At 34.6% G+C, this 26,460-nt stretch overlaps 1 protein-coding gene across 3 annotated transcripts; it reads right to left on the bottom strand.

Annotated features, from left to right (window-relative positions):
• Positions 1 to 849: 849 nt before the first annotated feature.
• Positions 850 to 24,722, bottom strand: LOC129256747 (nascent polypeptide-associated complex subunit alpha-like). 3 transcript variants are annotated; one of them, XR_010293170.1, is made up of 7 exons: positions 22,440 to 24,722; positions 17,841 to 18,038; positions 16,822 to 16,934; positions 12,319 to 12,459; positions 10,092 to 10,214; positions 3,085 to 4,965; positions 850 to 2,363 (listed from the first exon to the last, which is right to left on the bottom strand). XR_010293170.1 is itself a non-coding variant. In XM_054894915.2 (6 exons), the coding sequence occupies exons 1-6, from the start codon at positions 22,528 to 22,530 to the stop codon at positions 4,948 to 4,950; spliced, it is 684 nt and encodes a 227-aa protein (XP_054750890.1). In that variant the 5' UTR covers positions 22,531 to 24,722; the 3' UTR covers positions 850 to 4,947. The 3 variants fall into 3 exon arrangements, 1 of the variants encoding a protein (XP_054750890.1); XM_054894915.2 differs by having other exon boundaries at positions 850 to 4,965; XR_010293171.1 differs by lacking the exons at positions 850 to 2,363; positions 3,085 to 4,965 and adding an exon at positions 6,322 to 7,586 and having other exon boundaries at positions 8,193 to 10,214.
• Positions 24,723 to 26,460: the final 1,738 nt, after the last annotated feature.

Genomic DNA, 26,460 nt, shown 5'->3' with positions numbered 1-26,460 from the left:
TTTGGAATTACGAAGTGTAACCATCCAGGGGGGGAATCCAGTGGGTAGATGCCTGGGGGTAGATGTCGGGGGGGGGGGGGTAGATGTCCTAGGGGCCGGTACTTGTCCTAGGGGTGGATTTCCTAGATGGTGGATATCCGGGGGTTGAATGTCGGGGGGGGGGGGGTAGATGTCTAAGAATTGCTCCAGACATGGACAAAATGGGCGAACAATGAAATCACAATGGACGAATGCTCGAAGGATACAGAACATATGAAACACATATGCAAAGAATACACAACGGATACATAACGTTTTCCAACGGATGGCAAGATCCTCTCTCCATCCGTATTACAGTGCAGTGGGCCCAATCCATCCATCCATGTCATTACTTGAAGAAAATTGAGGAGAAATCGTGCAGGATTGCAAGGCTACAGGTCATAAGATGGTGGAACAATGAATTGTGACTTTTTCTGAGAACAGCCCTGCAAATGATAAATTATGTAGTTGATTACAATAAAAAAATTCAATTTCAGTTATTTCATAGTCCAGATACTCTTTATAAGATTTTGATCAAATGTACTATTTTTCTTATTCATATTATGGTTTTTAAAATTACACATGCATTCCTTTGCTTTTGATGTCCATTTTTTCCAATAAAATTTGCTTGCGAAAGCATTACGTAAATAAATGGCATGGAATTGGTTATCAGGGAGAAACAAACATTTCAAAACAGATAAGTGATGAAACACAATACAGGCTGCAATATGCATTGCACATGTTGTGAAACAGCCAGCCCCCCCCCCCCCCCAAAAAAAAAAAAAAGAGAAGACAAAAATGAAATAAAAAATAGAACTGAACACAAAGTGATTCCATTTCACTACAGCATGTTTAATGTACAAGTACATTGTAGTACTAAATCACACAAATTTTTAGATTCTTCAATGTTACTTGAAACATATTAGGAATAATCAATGTTGCCCACACAAAAAATGAGTTACAGATCAAGATAAATAAAAGTAAACAAAGAACTTTTTCAAATATAGATTTGAAAAATTAGGTCAGGACATAAATGAAACAATATGGCCAGCCTACTCATGTATGGGTATTTCCAAAAATAAGGGACCCACTTTGTGACATGCTTATTTTTGCCTGAAAAGCAGTAAATCATCTTTTTGTCGGAAATTACTATTAGAAATGGTCTTATTGAGAAAGTCCCATCGAAATGGGATTAAACCAAATGATGGTTAACTAAAACCAGAGCAGAAAACAATCACCATACTGGATAAAGGGGCAAATATTGGGACACCAAAATGCAAAATTTGCATTTCAGCACCCCAGAACAAGTATAATTTTAATGTTTATTTTAAAAAGAGGCCATGATAATGCAAGTCAGTAATCCATTCAGCTTATAACAGAAAACTTATTTTTTTCAATGTGATATTATACGTGGGGACACCAAATGTTTATTCTCAATTTTTTTAAATGGTGCTTTGAAGTGGTGACTTTTCGTTAATATATGTATAATAAGAAATAAAATATCGAGTAAGAATTTTAGTAAGCAACATATGATTACGATAAGAAAATGGAAGCATTGTTGTCACAATGTAACATTTGGGGTACACCAAAGTCATTGTTTTGAACACCATCCTTGTAGTATTGTCAAATGATAGATGTTTAATGAATAAACCCAGACCATGTTTGTTCTGGTAAAATAACACAATATTTCCAACATCTCCCAATATGAAGCAATGAAAATACTACACACAAGAGATCAAATACAATTATGGAAATATACTTACATGGCACCAACTCAAGCGAATCCATAAATAACTTTATGACTTTTTATAAGTCCGCATAGTGAGCTTACAATTATTTTCAAGCAATGACAACAAAATTAATCTAGACAAATATTCTCCTCACTTGAAATTAAAAGGATCATGGAGTTTGGAAACAAAATTTATCAGTCAGTGCAGGGTTTTTAGCTATACACCCAAGTTATCCTTTTATTTCCTTTTTTTCTTACTGTTGTGAACAAATGTGAAGCAATTACCATCAAACAAAACAACTTCATATACAAAGAATTATAAGCTTTTAACAATTGAAGGGACACATGTCATAAATTGTTACTTAAGGAAATGAACATTATTTTGCAATCTGACTTCAATGATGTAATTTTATATCAATGAAAAGAATATTGTTTAATTCAAATTCACATTGACATAGCTTTGAATTAAAATCTAAACCAATTCTCACTGTTCTATTTAGCAAGTTATGTTACTTGGTAAGCCATTTTCTATTACACAGTGCATCCCACAAAAAACGAGAGCGAGATTTAGCGATGATTTATCGTAACTTAATCATAAATACAATAGACAAATGACCTACCAATGTAAAGCTTATAAGAATCTCCTCTTTCATCTGAAATTACTTAGATTATTCCTCCTTCATGCATTAGTGAGCAAAAACAGTTTGAAGAAAGGATACCAAAAACTTATTTGGCTGGGGTATCTGAATTTCAAGAAGAAAATTACATGCCTAAAAAGTTCAATATCTGCCCTTTTATTTGATACCTTAATCACAGAAAATGGTCAAGAACTAAAAAAGTTCTGTTTCCTAGAAACAATGCTTGTATTTCCATAATTTCATTAAATAAACATATTTTCACTGGTTTCCCAAAGAAGCTATCGCACGGTTAACAAAACACTTAATGCATGGCTGATCGTCAACAAAACAGACTGTTGAGTCTGAACACTAGCCTGTAAAACCTCTTCATTTTATGAAATTATTGAAATTCATGCCTTAATTTTAAATAACCAGAAATTTGTTATTTCTTGACCATTTTCCGTAATTGAGGTATCAAATCAAAGAGCAGATATTGAACTTTTTAAAAATGTGGTTTTCTTTGTGAAACCCAGACACAGCCCGCCAAGTGACCTTTTGGTTTCCCCTATTCAAATTGTTTTTACTCACTCAAGCTAAGTGAGAAATAATCTTAGTAATTTCAGATGAAAGAGGAGATTTTCAGCTTTACAATGGTAGGTCATTTGTCTATTGTATTTGTGCTTAACCCTATCTTAACTGGGCTTTTTCAACAGTATATACGAGATCTAGGCCGCTGATTGCACTATCGCCGTGAAAATTTGCACGCACGTAGCGCCGGATGTAAACTACAAGACTGTATAGTAAGATTTTCAAAAAATTATTGTTTATATTTTTTTATTGATTAATTATGCAAATAAGCATATGAAATTTGCTCTAATTTTCTTTTTGTGTATGTTTTTGCCCTTAACCCAATTTATATAGCTAGAAGAATGCTAATTATTGGTGCGAGTATCAGTTATTACATTTCTAACAAATATCTACAAAAATTGCCAAAATATAATTAAATTCTTATGTATTTCTTTGTTTTTCATTGTTTTTTCTGATGAACTTTATCGGGGACCCTTTGCAATCATAAATGGTATAAAATAAATCAATTTAAACCAACAAAAGTAAAAATAATCATATATCAATGATTTTTGGTTGAAAAACACAATTTTCATTGACTTTGTACACGGATTCACGTTTTTGAGCATTTTCAGGTCCGACATGCACCTAAAAATGTTGCGTAATTTCAGAACTGACTACCCGGGCGTCGCAAATTTGGTCTCAAAGGATGCGCAAGACTTGAAAGTAAAAAGTCAAAGAGCAGCGCGGTCAAAAAATTTTGCGCAATGGCGTAGTGACCAAATTTGTCGAGGGGGAGGTCAAATTGACTCCCCCCCCCCCCCAGGGTAATAAGGGTTAAGTTATGATAAATCGATAAATCTCGGTTTCGTGTTTTGTGGGACGCACTGTATAGAACACTGCATCCCCAATGAAAGTCAATCATATTTCATTGTTATCTGTGAATTCTAATAGAATATTAACATGAGTTGACATAAGTATCTCTCCCTTTTTTCCTTATGATAAATATTACAATATGATCTGTGGTGTTTGCGTTCTCATTTGCCAATTGATGTTCAATTGTCCCACATTTTCAAAATGTTAATGGTAATCCATCCAGAGACATGAATATCTACTTCTTCATATTAGAGAGAACTGTATATTACTTTAACATGTATCATGCATTAAAACTAGAGCTAAGTCAGGGTGGAAACGTTTCTTTCCATATTCCAATAATGTGTTACCACTGAAAAACTTGTATTCAGATAGATGATGAGCACTTGAATACACAAAATTATATAAAATGCAATGGTTTTTCATTTCCCCTAAAACCAAAATCATAATTTATATTCTAAGTATTGAGCAACATTCATTTCTAAGCCTTAAAATTAATAAAGTAGGATTAGCACGCCAGATGAGCATGTTGGATCAATTTATTTTCTCATCCAAGTCTTGATATTCATGATATATCCTAAAAAGGAGGCTGTTGTACTTCACACTATTTTTTCAGTGCTATTAGTCTCCAAGTCACACTATGATCGAATGCATACAAATTGTGCACCCTCTATAATGATAAAGTGTGCATTTAATTGGCGACCACCTTATCAAAGGCATTTTAAATCAGGACAAGAAAATGCAGAAACACAAAATTCTGATCCTACTTATCACTTTCATTGATAAAGTTTGAAGTTAAATTTCAATATTTTGAATAAGTTTAAATACAAAAGCATTTATTGATAAAGATTAACCTGTTCCATTGGAATAAAGGGATGGGAAAAAGCGTTGGCAAATCTCAATCACATCAGACATATAAAGGTGCTCTTGCAAGACCAACTCAAGCCAATATAAACCTCAAGTGTTCAAGCTAAGTAAGAAATTTGCACAATAGAATCCCTACTATCCAGTTGCCCTCTGTATACCCTTTAATATGTTCCTCTATGAGATTGTATTGAAAATGTTGATGATGTAACACAAGGTATTGTGGGTGTTGTTGAGCGCATTCCATTGTCCTCTGCTTCCCCTCTTACCATACCATCACTGCTAAGTCATTGTCAGACACTGTAAATAAATAAAAATCAATTAAAGACAGTGACTAGTGGTTTAATCTGCTTTCAACACAAAGACGATGAGGAAATTCAATATTATTTTATTTCTTTATCAGATACATTCCAGTATCCAACTTGGGAAATCATCTATACTTTTTACAACAACCCTGAAAAATTGTCTTTTCTTCATCAATTTCTAGGATTACTTTGGAAATTTCCAAAAGAAAAAAATCATGCTGTACATTAAAAAAAAATAATCCTGCCTACTTGCAATTTCTGTCAAATGAGGAAATTGTGAGCCATGAGATATTGTCAATTTTATTGTGTGATACAATTTCATTTTTTTAGTGAGCAAGGGAGGGTCAACCCCCACAGAGGATTAAAAAATCAAACAAGCAGAATGTAAAAAATTACATCAAAATCAGATGTAAAATAATGACATTTAAAATATAGCTTATTTTTACAAACCAATTAAATGCACAACAAAGACGTAAGCAAATTAAAGGACAAGTCCACCCCAACAAAAAGTTGATTTTAATAAAAAGAGAAAAAGCCAACAAGCATGACACTGAAAATTTCATCAAAATCGGATGTAAAAGAAGTTGACATTTGAAAATATTGCTTAATTTCACAAAACAGTTATATGCACATCCTGGTCAGTATGTAAATGAGGAGACTGATGATGTCATCCACTCACTATTTCTTTTGTAATTTATTACATGAAACATGAAATATTCTAATTTTCTTCTCATTGTCAAGTGATACAACGATAAATTCCTCCCTGAATATGTGGAATTAGCATAATTTAATACAATACGGTTCAGTCAAGCTGGTCCTTATTGTCTAATATGTGAAAAATGAAATATTGTATAATTCAAACAATTAAAAACAAAAGAAATAGTGAGTAAAGGTCACCATCAACTGACTCATATGCATGTCACTGAATTGTGCATATCACTGCTTTATGAAAAATAAATGAAACTTTAAGATGTCAAACTTTCTTACTTTACATCTGATTTTGATGAAATTTTCAGCGTTGCGCTAGTTTGATTTTTCTCTATTTATTCAAATCAACATTTTTCTGGTGTGGACTTGACCTTTAAATATTCGATGATGTAACTCATAATAATAGGTTATATCAATGGCAATTTCCCATCTTCAGGGAAGGGGATCAACCTTTGTTTCAAATTATAATTGGAACAAAAATTGAAATTCTTATTTCATCTATTAAATTACATAAGTAATTGAGAGTAAATGACATCATTGGTTTCAACAATGTATACCCAACCAGGAGTGCATAAGTGTTTTTTTTTATTAAGTGAAATTTTGAATTTTTCAAATTTTAATCAAGTATGATTTTTTTCTCTTTCTATTCAAATCAGTCAGACTGCAGGTCCCTATGCTAATGAGCAAATAGGCCAGATTCATCCAAATCCTCTCATGGCTGAATCCTCCTCCCTGGAAAATCTTGTGGATCATGAGATTTTCTTTCTCTAAGAATTTACCTACTTAATCCTCCAAGTCAAATTAAGTATCTTTGCACAATTGGACAGAGTAAATGTTTATCTTTCATATTGGTAATTTATTTTGTATAAAATATTTTGATAAATAAGTTATTTTAGGCCTGAAAATGTGCATCAAAACTGAATTTTCTACCTCTGTTTTCTTTTGAAAATTGTGCAAAACTTTTTATTTTGAGCCTCAAAGATATCTATATCACCACAAAGCTTTTAATCGGGTCAAGATCACACTTTTCCCACCAAGGTACAAGACGAGATTTCTAAAATTTTGGAGTAGCATGAAATCTAGAGTTCTGATTGGCTATATAGGCTTCAAAACAACAAGCACGGCCCGGGTATTTTCATGAGATTACCACATGGGGACGTATAACCTTGCCATGAACCCAGCACTGTCAAACCATTGAGTGTTTGGTGTCTTTGTCAATCAGAGTACAGTATTCTTGTTTTCAAGCTGCTGAATGTACTTAGCCAATGAAAAGTGTGATCTTGACCCGATTAAACCAATTCTTGTTCTGAAACCTATACCATTTTAAAGCATAGATAATTCTGCTTTATCTTGATCTAAAATCATTTGGGCTCAAACAAAAATAAAGGGTAAAAATAATAACTTTTGTCAGGTGACAAATCCTCTCGTGGCTGAATCCTCCTCCGTGGAAAATCTTGTGAATCATGAGATTTTCTTTCTCTAAGAATTTACCTACTTAATCCTCCAAGTCAAATTAATAATTTGGGCTCAAACAAAAATAAAGGGTAAAAATAACAACTTTTGTCAAGTGACAAATCCTCTCGCGGCTGAATCCTCCTCCCTGGAAAATCTATAATTATTTTGTAGCATATTTTAGATCAAAAGTTTCACCTATATTACAAAACTTTAAATAAATTCAAACACATGACCTGAAAGAATGATTCTTCTTCTTTACAACGATACCCAAATCATGAAATTTGATGTATGTTTAGCGCAGCAATGACCAAAAGAAAAGAGGTGTTTTGGTCCGCATCAAGTTCATTAAATATGCAAGACCTCTCTAGTTATGAATATCACTTGGATGAAAGAAGCCACTTTTTGGGGACCTGCCTACTGACTGTAATCAACTTATGTTGGCTTGAACTTATCCTTTAAAGGACAAGTCCACTCCAACAAAAACTTGATTTGAATAAAAAGAGAAAAATTCAACAAGCATAACACTGAAAATTTCATCAAAATCGGATGTAAAATAAGAAAGTTATGGCATTTTAAAGTTTCGCTTCATTTCACAAAACAGTTATATGCACATCTCGGTCGGTATGCAAATGAGGAACTGATGACATCACTCACTCACTAATTCTTTTGTATTTCATTATATGAAATATGAAATATTTTTATTTTCTCGTCATTGTCATGTGAAATGAAGTTTTATTCCTCCCTGAACACGTGGAATTCCATTATTTTAACATTTTGTGTTTCAGGCAAGGAGGTCCTAATCGTCAAATTTGTAAAAATTGAAACATTGTATAATTTAAACAATAAAAAACAAAAGAAATAGTGAGTGAGTGACATCATCGACTCTCTCATTTGGATGTAACTGGCTCGTTCATATAACTATTTTGTTAAAAATAAGCGAAACTTTGAAATGTCATAACTTTCTTATTTTACATCCGATTTTGATGAAATTTTCAGCATTGTGCTTGTCTGATTTTTCTTTATTGATTCAAATCAACATTTTTCTGAGGTGGACTTGACCTTTAATGTTACTTGACATCTGCTTATAAAGAATGGTCCTCCAAATAGTAAAATATAACAAGTTGAACGCATCTGGCAGTCTTGCCAGCATTACGCAATTCAATGTAGCAGGAGAGCTGAATTCCAAAACGACTAAGATGAATGATTCAATCATGATGTGCAGTAATTACAACATAAAATACTAGATTTTCTTTAAACTCAAAAGGGTTTTCTCTCCAATAGATAACATTGGTTAATCAAATAATTCAAACCAGCGAAAAAAATACACGGGGGCGCTGAGCGATATCGCTCCCGTAAGCTTTGAAATCGTGCTCGCGTACCCATTAGAGAGAGCGATCAGGGGAAGAAAAAAAAAATCGCTGAATTCCAAAACGACTAAGATGAATGATTCAATCATGATGTGCAGTAATTACAACATAAAATACTAGATTTTCTTTAAACTCAAAAGGGTTTTCTCTCCAATAGATAACATTGGTTAATCAAATAATTCAAACCAGCGAAAAAAATACACGGGGGCGCTGAGCGATATCGCTCCCGTAAGCTTTGAAATCGTGCTCGCGTACCCATTAGAGAGAGCGATCAGGGGAAGAAAAAAAAAATCGCTCCTTAAAAAAAAACTGGCTCGTACGTCCGCTGTCTTCCCTTGTGCAGCGTACATAGAGGTGGATAACGACCGTGCGTGTTGTATTGCGCTATGTGCAATACAATGCAATCGCCATACTCTAACGTCAGCTTCATTTACGGCGCCATATTGGCAGTTCGGGACCTATGCGCGCTGCTGCGAACCGGCTTTAGCTGGAACGCCATTTATCCATAGTCCCAAAGTAATTACTGTTGGTAAGAACCCTGTCCAATCTTTGCAAAAGTTTCGATGAATTACCAGTGGATATTTTTCCGTTATTCGAATATCGATATTCATTTTCATAGTCCTGGAATTGCATTGCTATTTTTATTTTAATCACAATGTCAGTCTGAACCAGGGGTGTGAGTGGTCACAAATAAAAAGATCTGAAAAAAGCTGAAGAGTGTTGAAAAAGTCTGAAGTAGAAAGAGCTCCCATACTTTTTGTACAGAGGAAGGCCAAAAATAGGCTGAAATTAAGCTGAAAATCAAAACAAAAAATCGGAAATAGATAAAAATCTGAACTATCACACCCCTGGTCTGAACTCGGGTCCTTTTTTGTTTATCCTCGTTGTTAGTGTAGGCTCACGTATAGCGATACGTGTAGTGAAATAGACACCGCGTGCATGCATAGGCGAATGCATTTGAGTTGCACATCGCATCGGTCACCGGATATTTCTCGGTTCGTGATTTCTGAATTGTTTGCTTGAACAATTCTGTGAAAAAATAATGAACCATGAGTGAAAAACTGTCAGCTAGACGAACACATAAATTCAAAAAGGAATATGAGGAACAATTTCCCAGTTAATTGGGACTGTACTATAATTAGTATAGATCTAGACTAGACACCTTTAATAGTAAAAGAAATAGTACAGATGGCACATTTAACAAATGGCATTATGGCAATCTTTACTTTTGTTGGTTAAAGAAATAGTACGGATGGCAAGTTAAAACACAACAAACAATACTTCCGATTCAACATGTGTAAAATGATTTTTTTTTTCCTTAAATGGCTCTAGCAAATTCAAAAATGGCTCTTGGAAATTGAAAAACGGCTTCCATAAATTTGTGACCAGTTAGAAAAATGGCTCCTGCAAAAAAAAAGTATTTTTTCCCCTGATTCAAACACAAAAAGTCATAATCAAACACCAGGACAATGGGTCTAGGTGCTTAGCACATAATCTAGTCATAATATTCTGGCTTTCCCCCACAATATTATGAGAGAAGTAGAGGTACCAGAACCCTTATTTGACTTAAGATAAAAAACATTTAACTTACCATTATTGCATTTACTATGTCATTGTTGTTTTCTTGCAATGCTTTTATTGCCTTTTTCTTTGACACACTCGCTTGTTGCATGACTAATTCAATGTCTTTAGGTTCCACATGGCTTGCATCAATCTGTCATGAAACAAATAAAAAATCAATAGGTTTTTGCAAAATTTCTAGAAATTCATATAGTTAAAGCACTTCTTGAATGCTTTTGAAAATTTAAACAAGATATTCTGAAGAGGTTCAAACTAGTATAACCATACACAATACTTAATCCCTCACCTCATGTAAACTATCATACACACAATCGCATGTATATATATATGCAGTACTATTTATTTCATCTAATAAATGATGGTAAAAATATTCTCAGCAGATGGCATGCAATATGTATAACAAGTGCATAGGAGAGATTTTGTAGATATCTGAAATGATTTTGTTACCCCTGAAACACCCCCTCCCCCTCCTATCCCTTCCCTTTTGCTAGGATTTTGGGTGAGGAATTCTTGGATTTTTCAAAGAAAAACTTAGAACTTAATCAATTTTTGAACTGTCAATTACTTTATAAATCAAATGACCCAATCTCTGATGTGTAACATATCAAATTGAATGTATTCACCAGAGAGTCAGAATGCCAGAGGAATACAGTGAGTAAATGCAACAAGAGCATGAAAGAAAATAAATAATCTATTAAGCATAACATCCTGCTTGGTTTGTCTGGTAATTTGAGTGTCTGACCCAGAAAGCAGCTCAAAAGACTTCTTTTGTTAAAGCTTTGGTTATTATATGTACTGTACATGATGGCAATAATGGAAAGCTAATTCTCATTCTAAATTTGACCCTTCCAAAAAATACATTAATTAGTCACTGGTCACAATATACACTGGGGCTGAAATTACATATCCGGTGAATAGCTGGTGTAATGATTAATCTATCATCTTTTATTAGATCTTAATATTTCTGGGTCAGATACTGACTTCAACTTAAAGGGATGCTCCAGACTGAAGATGTTTATGTTTTAATACATAGAGTAAAATTCACAGAGCAAATTGTACAATGCCTACTTAGCTTGTTGTACACGAGCAAATGGGAAACTGAATGTCAAACATTCATACCATGGCACACATGACGTACCATCCAAACTGTAACGTTGCACGGCTTTAGGTGACGTCACAATAAAATTAAATTCACTGTGCTCAGTAAAGAAATGAAGGTGAAATACGCATAAAGCCTGCTGGCTAAATGCGCAATGCTGCCTGAGGTCATGTGCGCTTGTGGGATTTTCCTTTCCGCTTTCATTATTACTCCCTTTTCATAGATTACTGTAGGGGAAAAATGTAAATATATTTCAGCCCGGAACATCCCTTTATAATTTGTTAGTGGTTGAAAATGATGGACCAATTCTCATAGTGAGCCAGAATAAGACATAATCTAGCACACAGTTAAATCAAATGACCAAGGCTCTATGAAAGGGTATAGTCAATCTTTCATACTGAATAGAATAACATAAAAGGATTCAGAATTTATAGGTTGTGAAAAACTGACAAGTTTCAATATTATCAATCAATCTCGCCCCCATTGTTCAATATTGATGTTTGAACAAACTATTTTGAAGTCTGGTCATTGATTAAGCCCTGATTTGCATGCTTGAGTGATCTCACTCTTTAACCTATATTTGGAAGTGACTTGTCTGACTTTCTCTCATTCAAAATGCTTACTTGGATCAATCAAGTACACAAATACATGTATTTCAGGCTTTGAGATAATATAGCAGGAATTATTTATCCGAGGTTGGACTGGCCGTTGCTATTCGTATCGAGGGGCAAAGCCATGAGGGAAAAAAGTAATATTGCCAGTCCAACTGAGAATAAATAATTCCCTCTATTCTTTTGAAAGAAATGCCAGGTATATTTGTTTTAGAATCTATGTGCTGCACTTGATGAGTCCTGTTATTTGTGTTGACCATGGCAATAGGGCACTTGGCACCTTAAGGTATTTTTACTTTTACTTTCATTTGCTAAAATTGATTCTTGCATAATTATGATTGAAAATGATAGTGTAATTAATTTGGCAAAAAACAACAAAAGCTGGGTACCCTGACCTGGTTGAATTAAAGCAAGATATAATACATGGTAATTGCAAGTTGCTGCATAGAGCTGCTTGAATCTGATTTTTATTTTTTGAACCCTAAAATTGAGGTGGGATGGCAATAAAGCATTGGTTCGATACTTACTTCCTCTGCATCTTCACCATCACTTTCTTCTGCTACAGCTGGTTCATTGGCTGCTGCCTTCTCCGAAGCAGATGGTATCTTCTCTGGAGCTCTAAATTGTTCTGCAGCTGCCATCTGGGCTTGCTGACTCAAGTCTTCAATCTAAGCATTTAAATTATATAAATCCCTTTCATAATTACATTGTGCAATGTATAAATCACCAGACAGCTATTAGTATTAGTACCGTTTTACCTGATAAACAGTTTTGTAAACAGCCAGCACAACAAGTGAACCTATAGCCTGCAATTCCATACAATGCCTGCTGATTCATGTGAATACTTTCTACCTATAATTACATTGACCATAATCATTCACTTTATCTGATGGATACTAGCAGAGCACAAGACATCAACTTTATTAATCTCAACTTTTCTGCTTACATTAATAAAGCAGTACAACAAAAAAATACACTTAGTACCCCCCCCCCAACCTCAAAGTTTAACCCTAACAGTTAAACCCATTTTGATCCCCCTTCAGACCTTTGCATGCTGATAGAGAATGACATAATCTATGGGGTTGCATCTAAATTTCAATAAATTCATATCTTTTAATCTTGAAAATCGATCTATATATTTTTTAACTAGAAATTTGACGTGTCCAAAGGACACAGATGCCCCCGCTTAACGCGATCAGAAATTCATTCAATATGATTGAACTTAATAATCGTGCAGAAACCAATATGCATATATATAATGAACAAATTTAGACCTTTGACCTAAAGACTCACCCTTTCCATAATAATCTCTGACAGAAGATATGACAGTCAGATCTTTTGATGACCTGACTGCATTTTGGTGTCATCGACCCAGACGCCAAACATTTTTAATATCTGGTGAATATTTCCAAAGTTATCATGTGGAAACCAACTCGTATATATAATGAGCTGTGACCTTTGACCTGCAGACTCCGAATTAAAAGCAAGCCTGTACTTTGGTGTCATCTACCTACACACTAAATTTTTTTTAGATCCGTAATATTTCAGAAGTTTTCATGCGGAAACCAACTTGCATATTTAATGAGCTGTGACCTTTGACCTGCGGACTCCAAATTAAAAGTTAGCCTGTATTTTGGTGTCATTTACCTACACACCCAAATTTTTATTAATCTGTTGAATATTTCATAAGTTATCATGCGGAAACCAACTTGCGTATAATGAGCTGTGACCTTTGACCTGCGGACTCCGAATTTGAACTTAGCCTGTATTTTGGTGTCATCTTCCTACACAACAATTTTTTTTTTAATCCGTTGAATATTTCATAAGTTCTCATGCGGAAACCAACTCGCATATGTAATGAGCTGTGAACTTTGACCTGCATACTCCGAATTCTAACTCAGCCTGTATTTTGGTGTAATCTACCTACATACCATTTTTTTTTTAATCCATTGAATATTTTTCGAGTTATTGCGCGGAAACCAAGTGGGGGGGACGGACAGACAGAGGCAACGCTTAATGCCCCCTCCAGACTTCATCTGCCGGGGCATAAAAATCATATATTTTATTTTATTTCAATCATTTATGCTACAGGCAGAAAAAAATTGTTATATTTTCAGGGGCTACTTTTCTCAACTTACTGCCTAAATCAGCAGCATTGGGTAAGCTTAACATGGCAACGAATGGGAACTTTCCTTTTTTTTTGTTTCAAGGGCACTGAGCATTTCGGGAGCTACATTGCCCTGAGCTCCACTGTATTTCCCCCTGCTATGCTAACTTATTCATGAAATCAGACTATTTGCTCTAATTCACTATTACCTCCTGGCTCCTGGAATGCTAACTGTTGGTGTAAATATTCTTTATGATATTCCTAACAATCGTACTGTTAAAAACATTTCTGGTAGTAAATCCATTTCATTTAATGTATTTTATTATTGTTTAACTTTATCTTTTTATTTCAATTTTTTGTTATAAAAAATTCACTGGCCATTATTTTGGTCATAAAAGATATGAAATCAAATGAATAAATCAATAAGATGAGAAATAAACTCTTATTTATGAATTCTAGCTGAAAACACATTTTGAATGTACTTTGTACATGAAATACGGTTTTAAAGTAATTTGTGTATGAAATGTAAATGTACATAATTCTGTGTTATTTTGTAACCTGTACCAAGACATTGTGAATTTGGTCTCAAAAGTTGTGAGAGACTTGTGAGTAGGTTGTGAGCAGGGCATAAACAAATTCTGGCAGATAATGTAAAAAAGGGGGGGGGGGGGGTGTATAATGCTATACCCCCCCCCACTAGGGACTATAATAGGGTTAAGAAGATTAAATAAGTGGAGCGCCTCTAGCAGTCTCACCTGCATCGCACGATTCAATATAGCAGCAGCGCCGACTTTAAAAACTACTATAAAATAATTATTCACAAAAAACACCATTCATATAATGATAAAATAAATGACAAATAATGACAATAAATGACATTTGACCCTCATCATGTGACCTAAGACTTGTCAGTGATACTTGATTGCCCCTATGTCCACATTTCATAAACTATATCCATAAACTTTGAAAGTTATGACAGCAATTTAAAGGGATGGGCTTGGCTGAAAATATTTATATCAAAATAAATAGAGTAAAATTTCCTGAGCAAAATGCTGAAAATTTCATCAAAATCAGACCACAAATAACAAAGTTATTGAATTGTAAAGTTCATCAATATTTTGTGATAACAGTTACATGCACATCATCATGAATATTCATTAGGTGGGCTGATGTCATATGCCCACTTTCCTTTTTATGTTAATACATGAAATCATAATTGATTCATTTTTTTCATACATGTGTAAATGATATGTCTCCTTTATGATGAAATAAGTTGCGGCAATGCACTTAATCAGTTGTCAATCCAATCGTTTTAGTTCTTGGCAGAAATTTTTTGAATAAACCTTTATTTCATATAATAAAATACAAAAGAGAAAGTAGGGATATGACATCACCAGCCCACCCAATGAATAGTCATGAATACATGCCTAGAACTGTTTCACCGGAATAATGCAAATATTTAGAATTCAACAACTTTATTTGTTATCCGATTTTGGTCATATTTTCATCATTTTGCTCTGTGAATTTTACTCTATTTATTGAGATATGAATATCTCCAGCCTGGACCATCCCTTTAATAATTACCTCCCACATCGCCAAAGTTCATTGACCTTAATGACCTTTGACCATGGTCATGCGACCTGAAACTCGCACAGGATGTTCAGTGATACTTGCTTACTCTTATGTCCAAGTTTTATGAACTAGACAAAATACAATTTCACAGTTATGATGGTAAATCAACAAATACCCTCAAAATGGCCTAAGTTCATTGAGCTTGCTTATGTGACCTGAAACTGGCATGAGATGTTCAGTGATACTTAATTACTCTTATGTCAAGGTTTTATGAATCAGAACCATAAACTTTCAAAGTTATGATGGTAATTAAACAACTACCTCCAACTTGGCCAAAGTTCATTGACCTTAAATGACCTTTGACCTTGGTTGTGTGACCTGAAACATGCACAGGATGTTCAGGTATACTTGATTACTGTAGTGTTATGTCCAAGTTTTACGAATCAGATCCATAAACTTTCAAAGTTATGATGGTAATTTAACAAATACCCCCAACATGGCCAAAAATCATTGACCCTAAATGACCTTCAACCTTGGTCACGTAATTTGAAATTCATACAGGATGTTCAGTAATATTTGATTACTCTTATGGCCAAGTTTCATGAACTAGGTCCATATACTTTTTAAGTCATGATGACATTTCAAAAACTTAACCTTAGGTTAAGATTTTGATATTGACTTCTCCAACATGGTCTAAGTTCATTGACCCTAAATGACCTTTTACCTTGGTCATGTGACCTGAAATTCGAGCAGGATGTTCAGTAATACTTGATTAACTTTATGTCCTAACCTTATGTCTAAGTTTCATGAACTAGGTCCATATACTTTCTAAGTTATGCTGTCATGTAAAAAACTTAACCTTCGGTTAAGATTTGATGTTGACGCCGCCGCCTTCGGAAAAGCGGTGCCTACAGTCTCACTCTGCTCTGCAGGAGAGACAAAAAAGGATGGATATATATATATCCTCATCATTTGACCCCTATGTCATTTTTGTCCTCATCGTTCTTATTAGCTCACCTGTGGCAATACCCAAAGATCATATGTACTTAGTATGAACATAACTGATGCAAAAATAAAGAAATGAGAGCAAGTATAACAAAAACTTGAACATTTTTGTAACAGAACTACAGACTAACAGACCAAAGGACTAACTAACAAACGAACAGGAAAAGTTATTAGTCTCTGCTGAACTTGGTAAAGGCGAGACAAAAACTTATGAGAATAAGAGTATGTGAAGGTTAAAATTTTTCAAGGTGAGGATTGTATGTTTAGCTAAAATGTTGATTCTCCCTGGAATAAAAGCACTTGCTGCCAGAACAAATGCCATGGAACATAACCAATTAATACAAACCTTTGCTTCTCCAAATACTATGTACGTATCAGATGCAGGGCTTTTGAAGACTTCCGGCCTCTGGATCACAAATAAAATATTTTTTGATTTACGTATCGTGACTCTCTGAACACCTGTCAGAAAGAGAAAGGTGAGAGAAAAAAAGTTATTTTTTAGTACACCAGTGCCGATGCGTCGTCACACTCGAGCGAGTAAACCTCCAGAGTCCAAGGCTGGGGGTTTGATCAATGATATGATACCAACAGGAAAAGTGATCACTAGGTCTCTGCCGAACTTTGTGTCAATTTTTGCTACAAACAGAATTTGCATTGGATTTGAACACAAAATCAAACTCATGACCAGACCTGTCAACCTCTGGGAAAGAAAATTGTATTGTGATAAAAAAAATGTATTTTCCCCAAAAAACTTTATTTCATAATAAAATGCGTGGCGCGCGTGCGCTTATCGCGGCACTCAAGCTGCATGACAGCTAAAATGCGCACTGCTCTTGCAGATGAAAAAAAAACATTGAAACATGTCCATATCTCACCCTGGTTTTAACAAAATGATTTTTTTTTTAAAGTTACCTGAAATGAAATTAATCCAATAACCATATTTGTGAAAGTTTTATGAAATAGAGACATATAGAGATGATTTTTCTCAATAATTTACGATTTCGCAAAAAAAAAAAATCTTTTTTAAAACATTGAAACGTACATTACATATCTCACCCTGGTTTTAACAAAATGATTGAAAAAGAACAAGTTACCTGAAATAACGTTGATCCAATAACCATATTTGTGAAAGTTTTATGAAATAGAGACATATAGAGATGATTTTTCTCAATAAATAAAGATTTCGCAAAAAAAAAAAAATCTTTTTTAAAACATTGAATCATGTGTATATCTCACCCTGGTTTTAACAAAATGATTAAAAAAAAAAAAAATATCACAAAAATAGTGAAGAGGGCTAAACAAGGAAACAAGATTCCCCCCCCCCCCCCCGCTACACCAAGGGTTACACTGTGATGACTTGCTAACCTGTTATAGCTTTAAGACCAAGTTTTGATATCGCTTTTCGTGCTTTCTTTTCACTTCTGCTCTGCCTTGCTTTACTACTTGGCTCCTCTCCTGATTCAAACTGTGCGTGTAAGTCGGCCTGTTCGGAGGAGACAGGGGTGTCCTGATCCATTTCATGTGTGGAATCCTCGCTGTCCGTATCTGATCCTGATGAATCAACTACATGTTAATACAAAGAACAAATACAGATGCTATCAGTCAAGATCCACTACATTCAAGAAAATAAATCTCATAAGTTTAATACACAAAATGAAATGCGGGGTGGGGCATAAAGATTTTTGGTAAGTTCGAAAACAGGAATACAGAGAGTTCAACTCTTGATCTAGCCTCTTCTCGAGGCCCTGGCGGCTGCTTCCCAAGTGAAGCTAGGGATATTGTAATTAGCAAAGAGAGCTAGGGCCCCTTGACATCAGAGCCAAATTTCATCGACTTTCTTTTGATTTTTATCATTTTTACCAATATTCCAACCAAATATTGGTCGGTGAAAATCATCCAATGAGAGTGCGGCTGCTATGACGTCATATTGAATATTCATTTGTTCATCTTGAAATTTGCATAGTAGTATTGCATCGGAGGAAAATGGCGACCATGGATTCTTGGAAAAGAGTGACGACGAAATGTAAAAAAGCATTGAATATGCCTCTAAAATGCTGAATATTGACTGATTTAAAGGGATGCTCCGGGCTGAAGATATTTATATCTCAATAAATAGAGTAAAATTCACAGAGCAAAATGCTGAAAATTTGATCAAAATCGGACAATATCTAACTAATTGACCTTATATGCATTAAGAACCACACTTCAAAAAACATTTAAAATCTAAGTTCACCTCACTCACTGCCACCTTGTAATCATGAACTAATTTGCGTGCAATTTTGTTTGTGTAACTGACTTTACAAAAAAGCTCCCATATTTGCAAGTCTTACAGGGCAAGTCCAAGAAAAGGTCACCCCAGAAGGCCAAATTTCATCTTTAATTTAAGAAGTTACCTTTGTTAGGGTAAGAATGCCCAAATGTTGAATTCTAAAATTTCATTAAGAAAAACTTGATATTATGCATATTTATGCTAATTGGGGGCACCTAATTTGCATAATTGGTAAAATGGGCATTACGTACATGTACATGTATAGGACAATTATAAAAACTCATAGGACATAAAAACAAAACTTGTGAGATTTAGTCATAGGTGGGACATGGACCCCCTAATATCTTATTACTTTTTGGGGAAAAAAGTGGTGTCATCTAATTAATTATGCAAATTAGGTCTTGTCCAAGAATGGAATGTCCCATACATAACATTTTGAGGATGTTTTTTTTCAAAAGTTATTTCTCATAATAAAAAAATTGTATTGTTGCATCTCTGGGAAGTTCTAATATATTAAGTATGAAAATGTTATACCACAAAAAGTTTCAAAAATAGAGTTTACTTTTTAATTAAAAGTTAATCAAAAAATTGTTACGTATGGGACATTAATACACAATGTCAATGAGGCAATTTGTGTACAAAGTGAATAGAGAAAAACACATTTCATGAGTGCTCTAAAAAGTGATTTACCTTTTCTTTAGTTTTTAAAGACTGATTTGTTATGAATACTGATTAATGAAAACAATCGGAGTGAAAAAATTGTTAAAATTGAAAAATAGAAATTCATGAAACCATGAAAAAACAAGTGGAACGCCTCTGGCAGTCTCGCCTGCATTACGCGATTTAATATAGCAGCAGTGCTAACTTTGAAAACTACTTTAAAATAATCATTCACAAAAACACCATTCATATAATGACATAATACCACGTTCACTGACCATAAATGACATTTGAACGGTGACTTAAGACTTGTCAACTACACCCATGTCCACATTTCATTCACTCTATCCATAAACTTTCAAACTTATGATGGCAATTCAACAATTAACCCAACATGGCCTAAGTTCATTGACCTTAACTGACCTTTGACCTTGGTTTTGTGACCTGAAACTCACAGGGGATGTTCAGTGATACTTGATTACTCTTATATCCCAAGTTTTATGAACTAGATCCATAAACTTTCAGAGTTAGGATGGTAATTTTACGAATACCCCAACACGGACAAAGTTCATTGACCTTAAATGACCATTGACCATGGTCATGTGACCTGAAACTCGCACAGGATATTCAGTGGTACTTGATTAACCTAATGTCCAAGTTTCATGAACTAGATCCATAAATTTTCAAAGTTATGATGGTAATTCAACAAATACCCCGAACTTGGCCAAAGTTCATTGACCCTAAATAACCTTTGACCTTGGTCATGTGACATGAAACTCAGGCAGGATGTTCACTAATACTTGATTAACCTTATGTCCAAGTTTCATGAACTAGATCCATAAATTTTCAAAGTTATGATAGTAATTCAACAAATACCCCCAACTTGACCAAAGTTCATTGACCCTAAATGACCTTTGACCTTGGTCACGTGACCTGAAACTCAAGCAGGATGTTCACTAATACTTGATTAACCTTATGCCCAAGTTTCATGAACTAGGTCCATATACTTTCTAAGTTTTGATGTCATTTCAAAAACTTAACCTTCGGTTAAGATTTTGAAAATAATTCTCCCAACATGGTCTAAGTTCATTGACCCTAAATGACCTTTGACCTTCGTCATGTGACCTGAAACTCCAGCAAGATGTTCAGTAAAACTTGATTAACCTTATGTCCAAGTTTCATGAACTAGGTCCATATACTTTCTAAGTTATGATGTCATTTCAAAAACTTAATCTTAGGTTAAGATTTGATGTTGACGCCGCCGCCGCCGTCGGAAGAGCGGCGCCTATAGTCTCGCTCTGCTATGCAGGCGAGACAAAAATGTTGAGATGGCTAATTTCCTTTTAAGTCATATCAAATATGTCTCAATAGAACACAATTTAAAAGAAAGAAACTCTTTTGTTATTTCCATATTTTAAATTATTTCAATTTTTTGAATTATAGGGAAAATTATGTACGTTCTCTATTGGGACAAAATGTCCCATATACATGTATGTAACTGTCCCATACGTAACGTCATTAATTTGTTTAATTAGAGTCTGTAATTAGAGGGATTTGGCTTATGACATGAAACTTGCCTTACATATACTAGAGTATTGTGACTTCTATCACACTAAGTTACAAGTTGTCAAATGAAATACTTTCAGAGAATTCTCAACTTTAAAAAAAATGTTTTAAAAATTGTCTTTTTTCCGAGTCCCATATGTAACGGCGTATCTTTTCTCTCTAGAAGGTCAAGGTTATACGTCACCATTTTTTGCATGATTATTCTTCTCCTAGATGTCTACATTCATGAGGGTATTTAATCTAATCAAAGTCATTTAACACTATTTTTCAGGTCATTAAAGCCTCTGAGATGTCCCATATGTAACATGCACGAATTCTTGGACTTGCCCTACAATACTCTGTATACTTCCCTAAACAGTCTGTCCTATCAGTATGGTTATCAAGTATGTAAGTCCCGAATAAGAGAATTTCAATGAAATTGTGAAATTAGACAAAAATATTACCCCGGTAGTTTTTAGGGAAAAATGGCGGCAATCTTGGATTTATGCCATGCACAAGTTTTCATGGATGCAAACCCAAAAAATATGCCATTTCAAGTTGACAAAAGATGAAAATAGTAAAAAAAAATCTGTCACCTAAAGTGACCTAGCAAAACATGCATAACAAATTTATAGCCCACTCTCAAGCATGTGACTGACAATGAAAAAAAAAGCATGGTCTTCGGTGAAAGTATTTTAAGCCCGAGTCGAACCAGGCGGTCCATCGGTGCCAATTATGACGGCAGTCACAGGTGTAAATTTGACCAGACAGGTGCACCGACAAAAGAAAGAAATGTATACATACGAAATTCAGTATCACCAAAGATTGAGTATATCAACCACTATAAGACCTATTTCCTTATCTAGATCTAGACCTACTTATAACATTTTTCAAACAATACATATTCCAATCAAGCAAGAAGAGCTATGTAAATATTGGTATGGAGCAGGATTTCTCAATTTCCTTGCTTGAATTTATCAGCCAGTAACGTTACGTAATCCCAATAGTGATCGCATCAAGGTGCATGTGCACAGCAATACTGATCTGTTTGCGACCAACGAACATAGCGGGCATCAACACTTTGCAGCAAAAATTCGACCAAATGGAACAATATGGCTGCACGCATCCACCCGAATTATGGAAAATAAATTCAAGCAAGAAAATTGAGAAATCCTGTTTCTTATTTCTTTTTTCATAGCTCTACTTGAAAGGTTTAGAATAAGATTTGAAAATTTTTATACACATGTATAAATCTACATGTATATCAGGAAATATACGTCTTAAAGTGGTTGATGATAATTTTTTGGTGACACTCGATTTCTTATGTATTTCTCTATTTAGAAGTCGACCAGTCTCAGCTGAAAAATTGTGTGAGATCACTTCTAAAAAAAAAGGACAACTCGGGCTCAACATTTATTTTCTTGATTAACCTAAAGTACCCTATACTTTCATCAATTACATTTCTTGGAAAGACGAGATATGCTACTTACCATCATCCCTGTGTTCTTCTGGCTGCACAACAGCCTCTGTTGTTTCTGATGGCATATTTGGTTTGTTGATTGAATAACTCCTGAAAAACATGTTTCCAATAAAAAAAAATTAATCCAAGATAAAGATGTTACAGCCTATCTTTAATTTTGGTAAATCCCCTCAAAGTGATGTTACTATATTCTAGTGCTGCCACCAAACGGATATCCGAACGGTTTCCGCCCGCGTGGACGGATAACGGTGTTCATTTTTCGGGTTCAGGTATCCGTGGACACTGATTCACCACTTTCCTGTCACAAAAACTCATTAAATTTAGTAAGACTCACCACCAAAATTTATAAGTTTTAGTCGCCAATATAATCACCAATATCAATTAATCTTCCTCGGTAATATATTCCCGCCGAAAACCATCGTTTTTATATGTTTTGGACCATGACCGTCCGTGAATGGAGTAAAGTTCCGTTCTGACAATGATGGCGATTTTACTATGGTGTCGCTTAAGATCGTTTTTCTTTCCCGTCTTATGTTTTGATGATTTCAAATGCGTAACTCATCGTATATTTTCTTACCTCGACTTTCAATGCGAGTGAAGAATGAAGATAATTTGAACCCATTTAAGCGTCAAATAAATGTTGATCGGTTACTCGGGTGTGTCATGTTGTTTCTTGTCATTTATTCATCAAATGCAAAATGAATTCTACTTTTTCTCACAGCAACTTTGGTTACAAATGAAGATGATTATTTTTGAAACTATGAAAAGTTGAAAACGTCGAATAAATGTTGATTGGTGTGTCATGTTGTTTTTGTGATTTATTCATCAAATACAAAATGAATTCTACTTTTTCTCACAGCAACTTTTGTTACAAATGAAGATGATTATTTTTTAAACTATGAAAACGTCGAATGAATGTTGGCTGCGTGTGTCATGTTGTTTTTTGTAATTTATTTAAATTGAAATGCGTAACGAAATATTCATTTTCAGTACTTTTTTCTCACATCAACTTTCGATATGAATGAAGAATGAAGATAATTTTGAAATCATGTAAACGTCAAATACATGTTAATTGGCCATTTTATTTTGTTTCTTTTGATTTCTTTATCAAATCCGAAATAATGAATCATCCCTTTTCTTTCTTGAACTGTCATTAATAATGATTATTGTGGTCGGTTGTGAATCAACATTTTGCAGTAAAACTTACTGGTGATGAATGTAATTGATTAGTTACTGTTACTGTGATTAAATCTTGTCTTGAATCTTTGTTAGAAGTGTGATTGTGTTTCAGAAGTTGAGAAATGAGAAGCTTGGCTATAATTTGGGGAATGGGGAGAAACCCGACATGAAAATGAAAATATTCCAAGTACGATCCCATTTGAAGGTGTAGCGAGTGTAATGTGACCAAATATATATCGAACGATTCACTCCAGACACGTCCAGACAGGACAGCACGTGCGTGACCTGAATGATGTAGGCCTGTCTGGTTTTAGACTTTTAGTAATAGTAGACTCGCACTTACACTCGCCTCTGTCAAATTCATTGCATCTTATTTCATTCGATCGGAACTAAAAAATAAACACACATACTCTCGCAACCATTAAATGGGATCGTAACTAGGCCCGACTTGTATAACTAGAATAAAAGTCATTTACTAATAGCTTACACAGTCATACGACCTACATTTGTAGCCGTAGCCTCACGCTAACTCACATTAGTCAAATCCGATTGCAAAACAGATTCAACCCAAAATATTCAGCTTCTCGTAATTTCGTGGTTTTCAGAAATATTTTAATTAGCGCACGCTGACTCTCGCCATCATCGGATAGGTTCAAAACTCAAATATAACTGAAAATCTTACATATAACTCAAATAAGTGCAAATGGATATTATTTTTTATGTTTCAGGGTAAAATTTCAGATACCCGTCCGCCGTCCGGTTTTCAGTGTCGGGTATCCGAATATTGAAATATCCGTTTCAAGTCAGGCCTACTATATTCCACATCATTACTAGATTATATCAATTCATGTGCCCAGAGATGCCAACCTAAAGGGATGGTTGTCAGGAATATTTACCATATTTGTCAGGAACAAATGGGAGTTTCTCAGGAACATCCCGCGAAGTAGCATCGTATCGTTCGGATCGTTTTTGGTACATCAAATGTCACATTATGAAAAAATAATTACATCCAAACTTACGAGAAAATATATAAAATTCAGAAACATCGTACCTTAGACCGCAGTTACCGCTAATTCCTTTCAAATGATGATCAAAACTTAGTCATCCTCGATTCCTTCGTTGGTCATCGTAAGTTGCCATCTTGGATGACGTCATCATCTTTACAGTCGTATTTACCAGTCGCTATTATACCGCGATTCGTGCCGCTGATTTGTGCTTGTCTATGTGCGTGCGTTCGGAACTTGTCGCTCGCATTGATTGGCCAGGATATCGATAATTCTAATCAGAAAGCCTTGATAAAAGCATAACTCAATGAACGTGGTAGGCAGTGCGCGCATTTATAAATTATAGTAGAGAAACTCCCGTTGGTTTACCGTTGGCCACACACACGCTGCATGCACGATACATGTATACACAATACACGCATATACATGCACAATACACAATACATGCATATATACACATGCACAGCACCAATACAAAATACACATGTATTGTAGTTGTTTTTTCCGTAACCTTTTTATTGTTGCCGTAACACCGTAATTGGAGGAATAAAATTGGAACAAATACGGCGAATCCGTAACGGTTGGCATATCTGTGTGCCCCAAAACAGTTGTGGTGTGAAGGATATAAACTAAAAATGTGTTTTAATTGATAAATTCAACAATTTCACATCAGGATTTCATTTGAGGTTTCAGGTGCCAGATCAAAATATAATATCTGTATATTTTTGTCTCGAGTAAACACCTTCTACAGCATGAAATTGGCTGAAAATTTCAGGATATAATCTTTGTCATTAATAACATCAAATTACTAAATATGTAAAGTAAATGCTCAAAATTCTATTTTAAATAACAAGTGGAGCGCCTCTGGCAGTCTCAACTGCATAACGCAATTCAGTATAGCAGCAGTGCTGACTTTGAGGGGGGGGGGTGGATGGTCGAAGAGAGCGATCAAGCGAAAGAGGAAGGGGTCCATAAATGAAGAGGGTATGTTGAGAATTGAGATCATGTATGTGTTGGGGGGGTTGATGAAAAGAAGTCAAAGTTCAAAGCGAATGTTGTTACTGCTGATTATGATGATGGTTGATTAATCTAATTTGGGCGATTTTGGAAATGTTTTCTTGTACCATGGGTGGGGAGAGGTGAGTGATTTAGTAAATTTCAATAGAAGTGCAGTTTTTAAGTTACATAAGAGAGTTTCACGCAATGACAGGATTTTGTGAAACACCATTTTCAAGCAATACTAATTCGATCACGTGCCATCGGCTTTAGGGCCAAGCGTTCTCGCTCACATTCCAACTATCATTTAATAAATATTATCCACTCTTACAAATTAGGCCAACAACGTTGTAACGATAACTGTTTTTGAAACGTTATTCAGATATAAAATATATAAAGACAATTGAAATTGAACAATCATCAAACGATATTCAAATAAAAATAGTATCAACTCATGTAGATCTATAGGGGTGAACAAACGAAATACAAGCTCCAAAACGTTCAGACAAATCAATTAATCTATATCTTTAGATGAATTGTTCAATTCCATCAGAAATATGCTTCATGAAGTCTTGTCATACTGTTGAATGTGAACTTCTATTGGAATCTATTATATAATCACGTATTAAATTTTAGTATTTGTTAAATAATAATTTTTATCTATAAATTGTTCTTCAAAACAGCATTATGTAACATCGCTAAGCAAAGGTACATCATAACGAAGCGGTTCAAGGGTCAGACCTTTTGTATTTGCTTTGTTGACAAACGGATCGAGGAATCTACACGAGATCGGTCTGGTAAGAAACCTTCAATTTTTCGCCTTTTCATTAACCAATTTTGGAAACCTTCATA

The sequence above is a fragment of the Lytechinus pictus genome, chromosome 3 (assembly GCF_037042905.1).
Source record: "Lytechinus pictus isolate F3 Inbred chromosome 3, Lp3.0, whole genome shotgun sequence".
Taxonomy (NCBI): Eukaryota; Metazoa; Echinodermata; class Echinoidea; order Temnopleuroida; family Toxopneustidae; genus Lytechinus; species Lytechinus pictus.
This window is presented reverse-complemented; position numbering and strand designations above follow the sequence as displayed.

What these genes read in the sequence shown, in the direction of transcription:
- LOC129256747 (XM_054894915.2), bottom strand. Translation starts at nt 22,530, where the DNA reads ATGTTTTTCAGGAGTTATTCAATCAACAAACCAAATATGCCATCAGAA. An exon ending in TAGTATTTGGAGAAGCAAAG is followed by an intron (nt 12,460 to 16,821) that starts GTTTGTATTAAT and finishes TTAAATGCTTAG; the next exon opens with ATTGAAGACTTGAGTCAGCA. An exon ending in ATGGTGAAGATGCAGAGGAA is followed by an intron (nt 10,215 to 12,318) that starts GTAAGTATCGAA and finishes GTTTCATGACAG; the next exon opens with ATTGATGCAAGCCATGTGGA.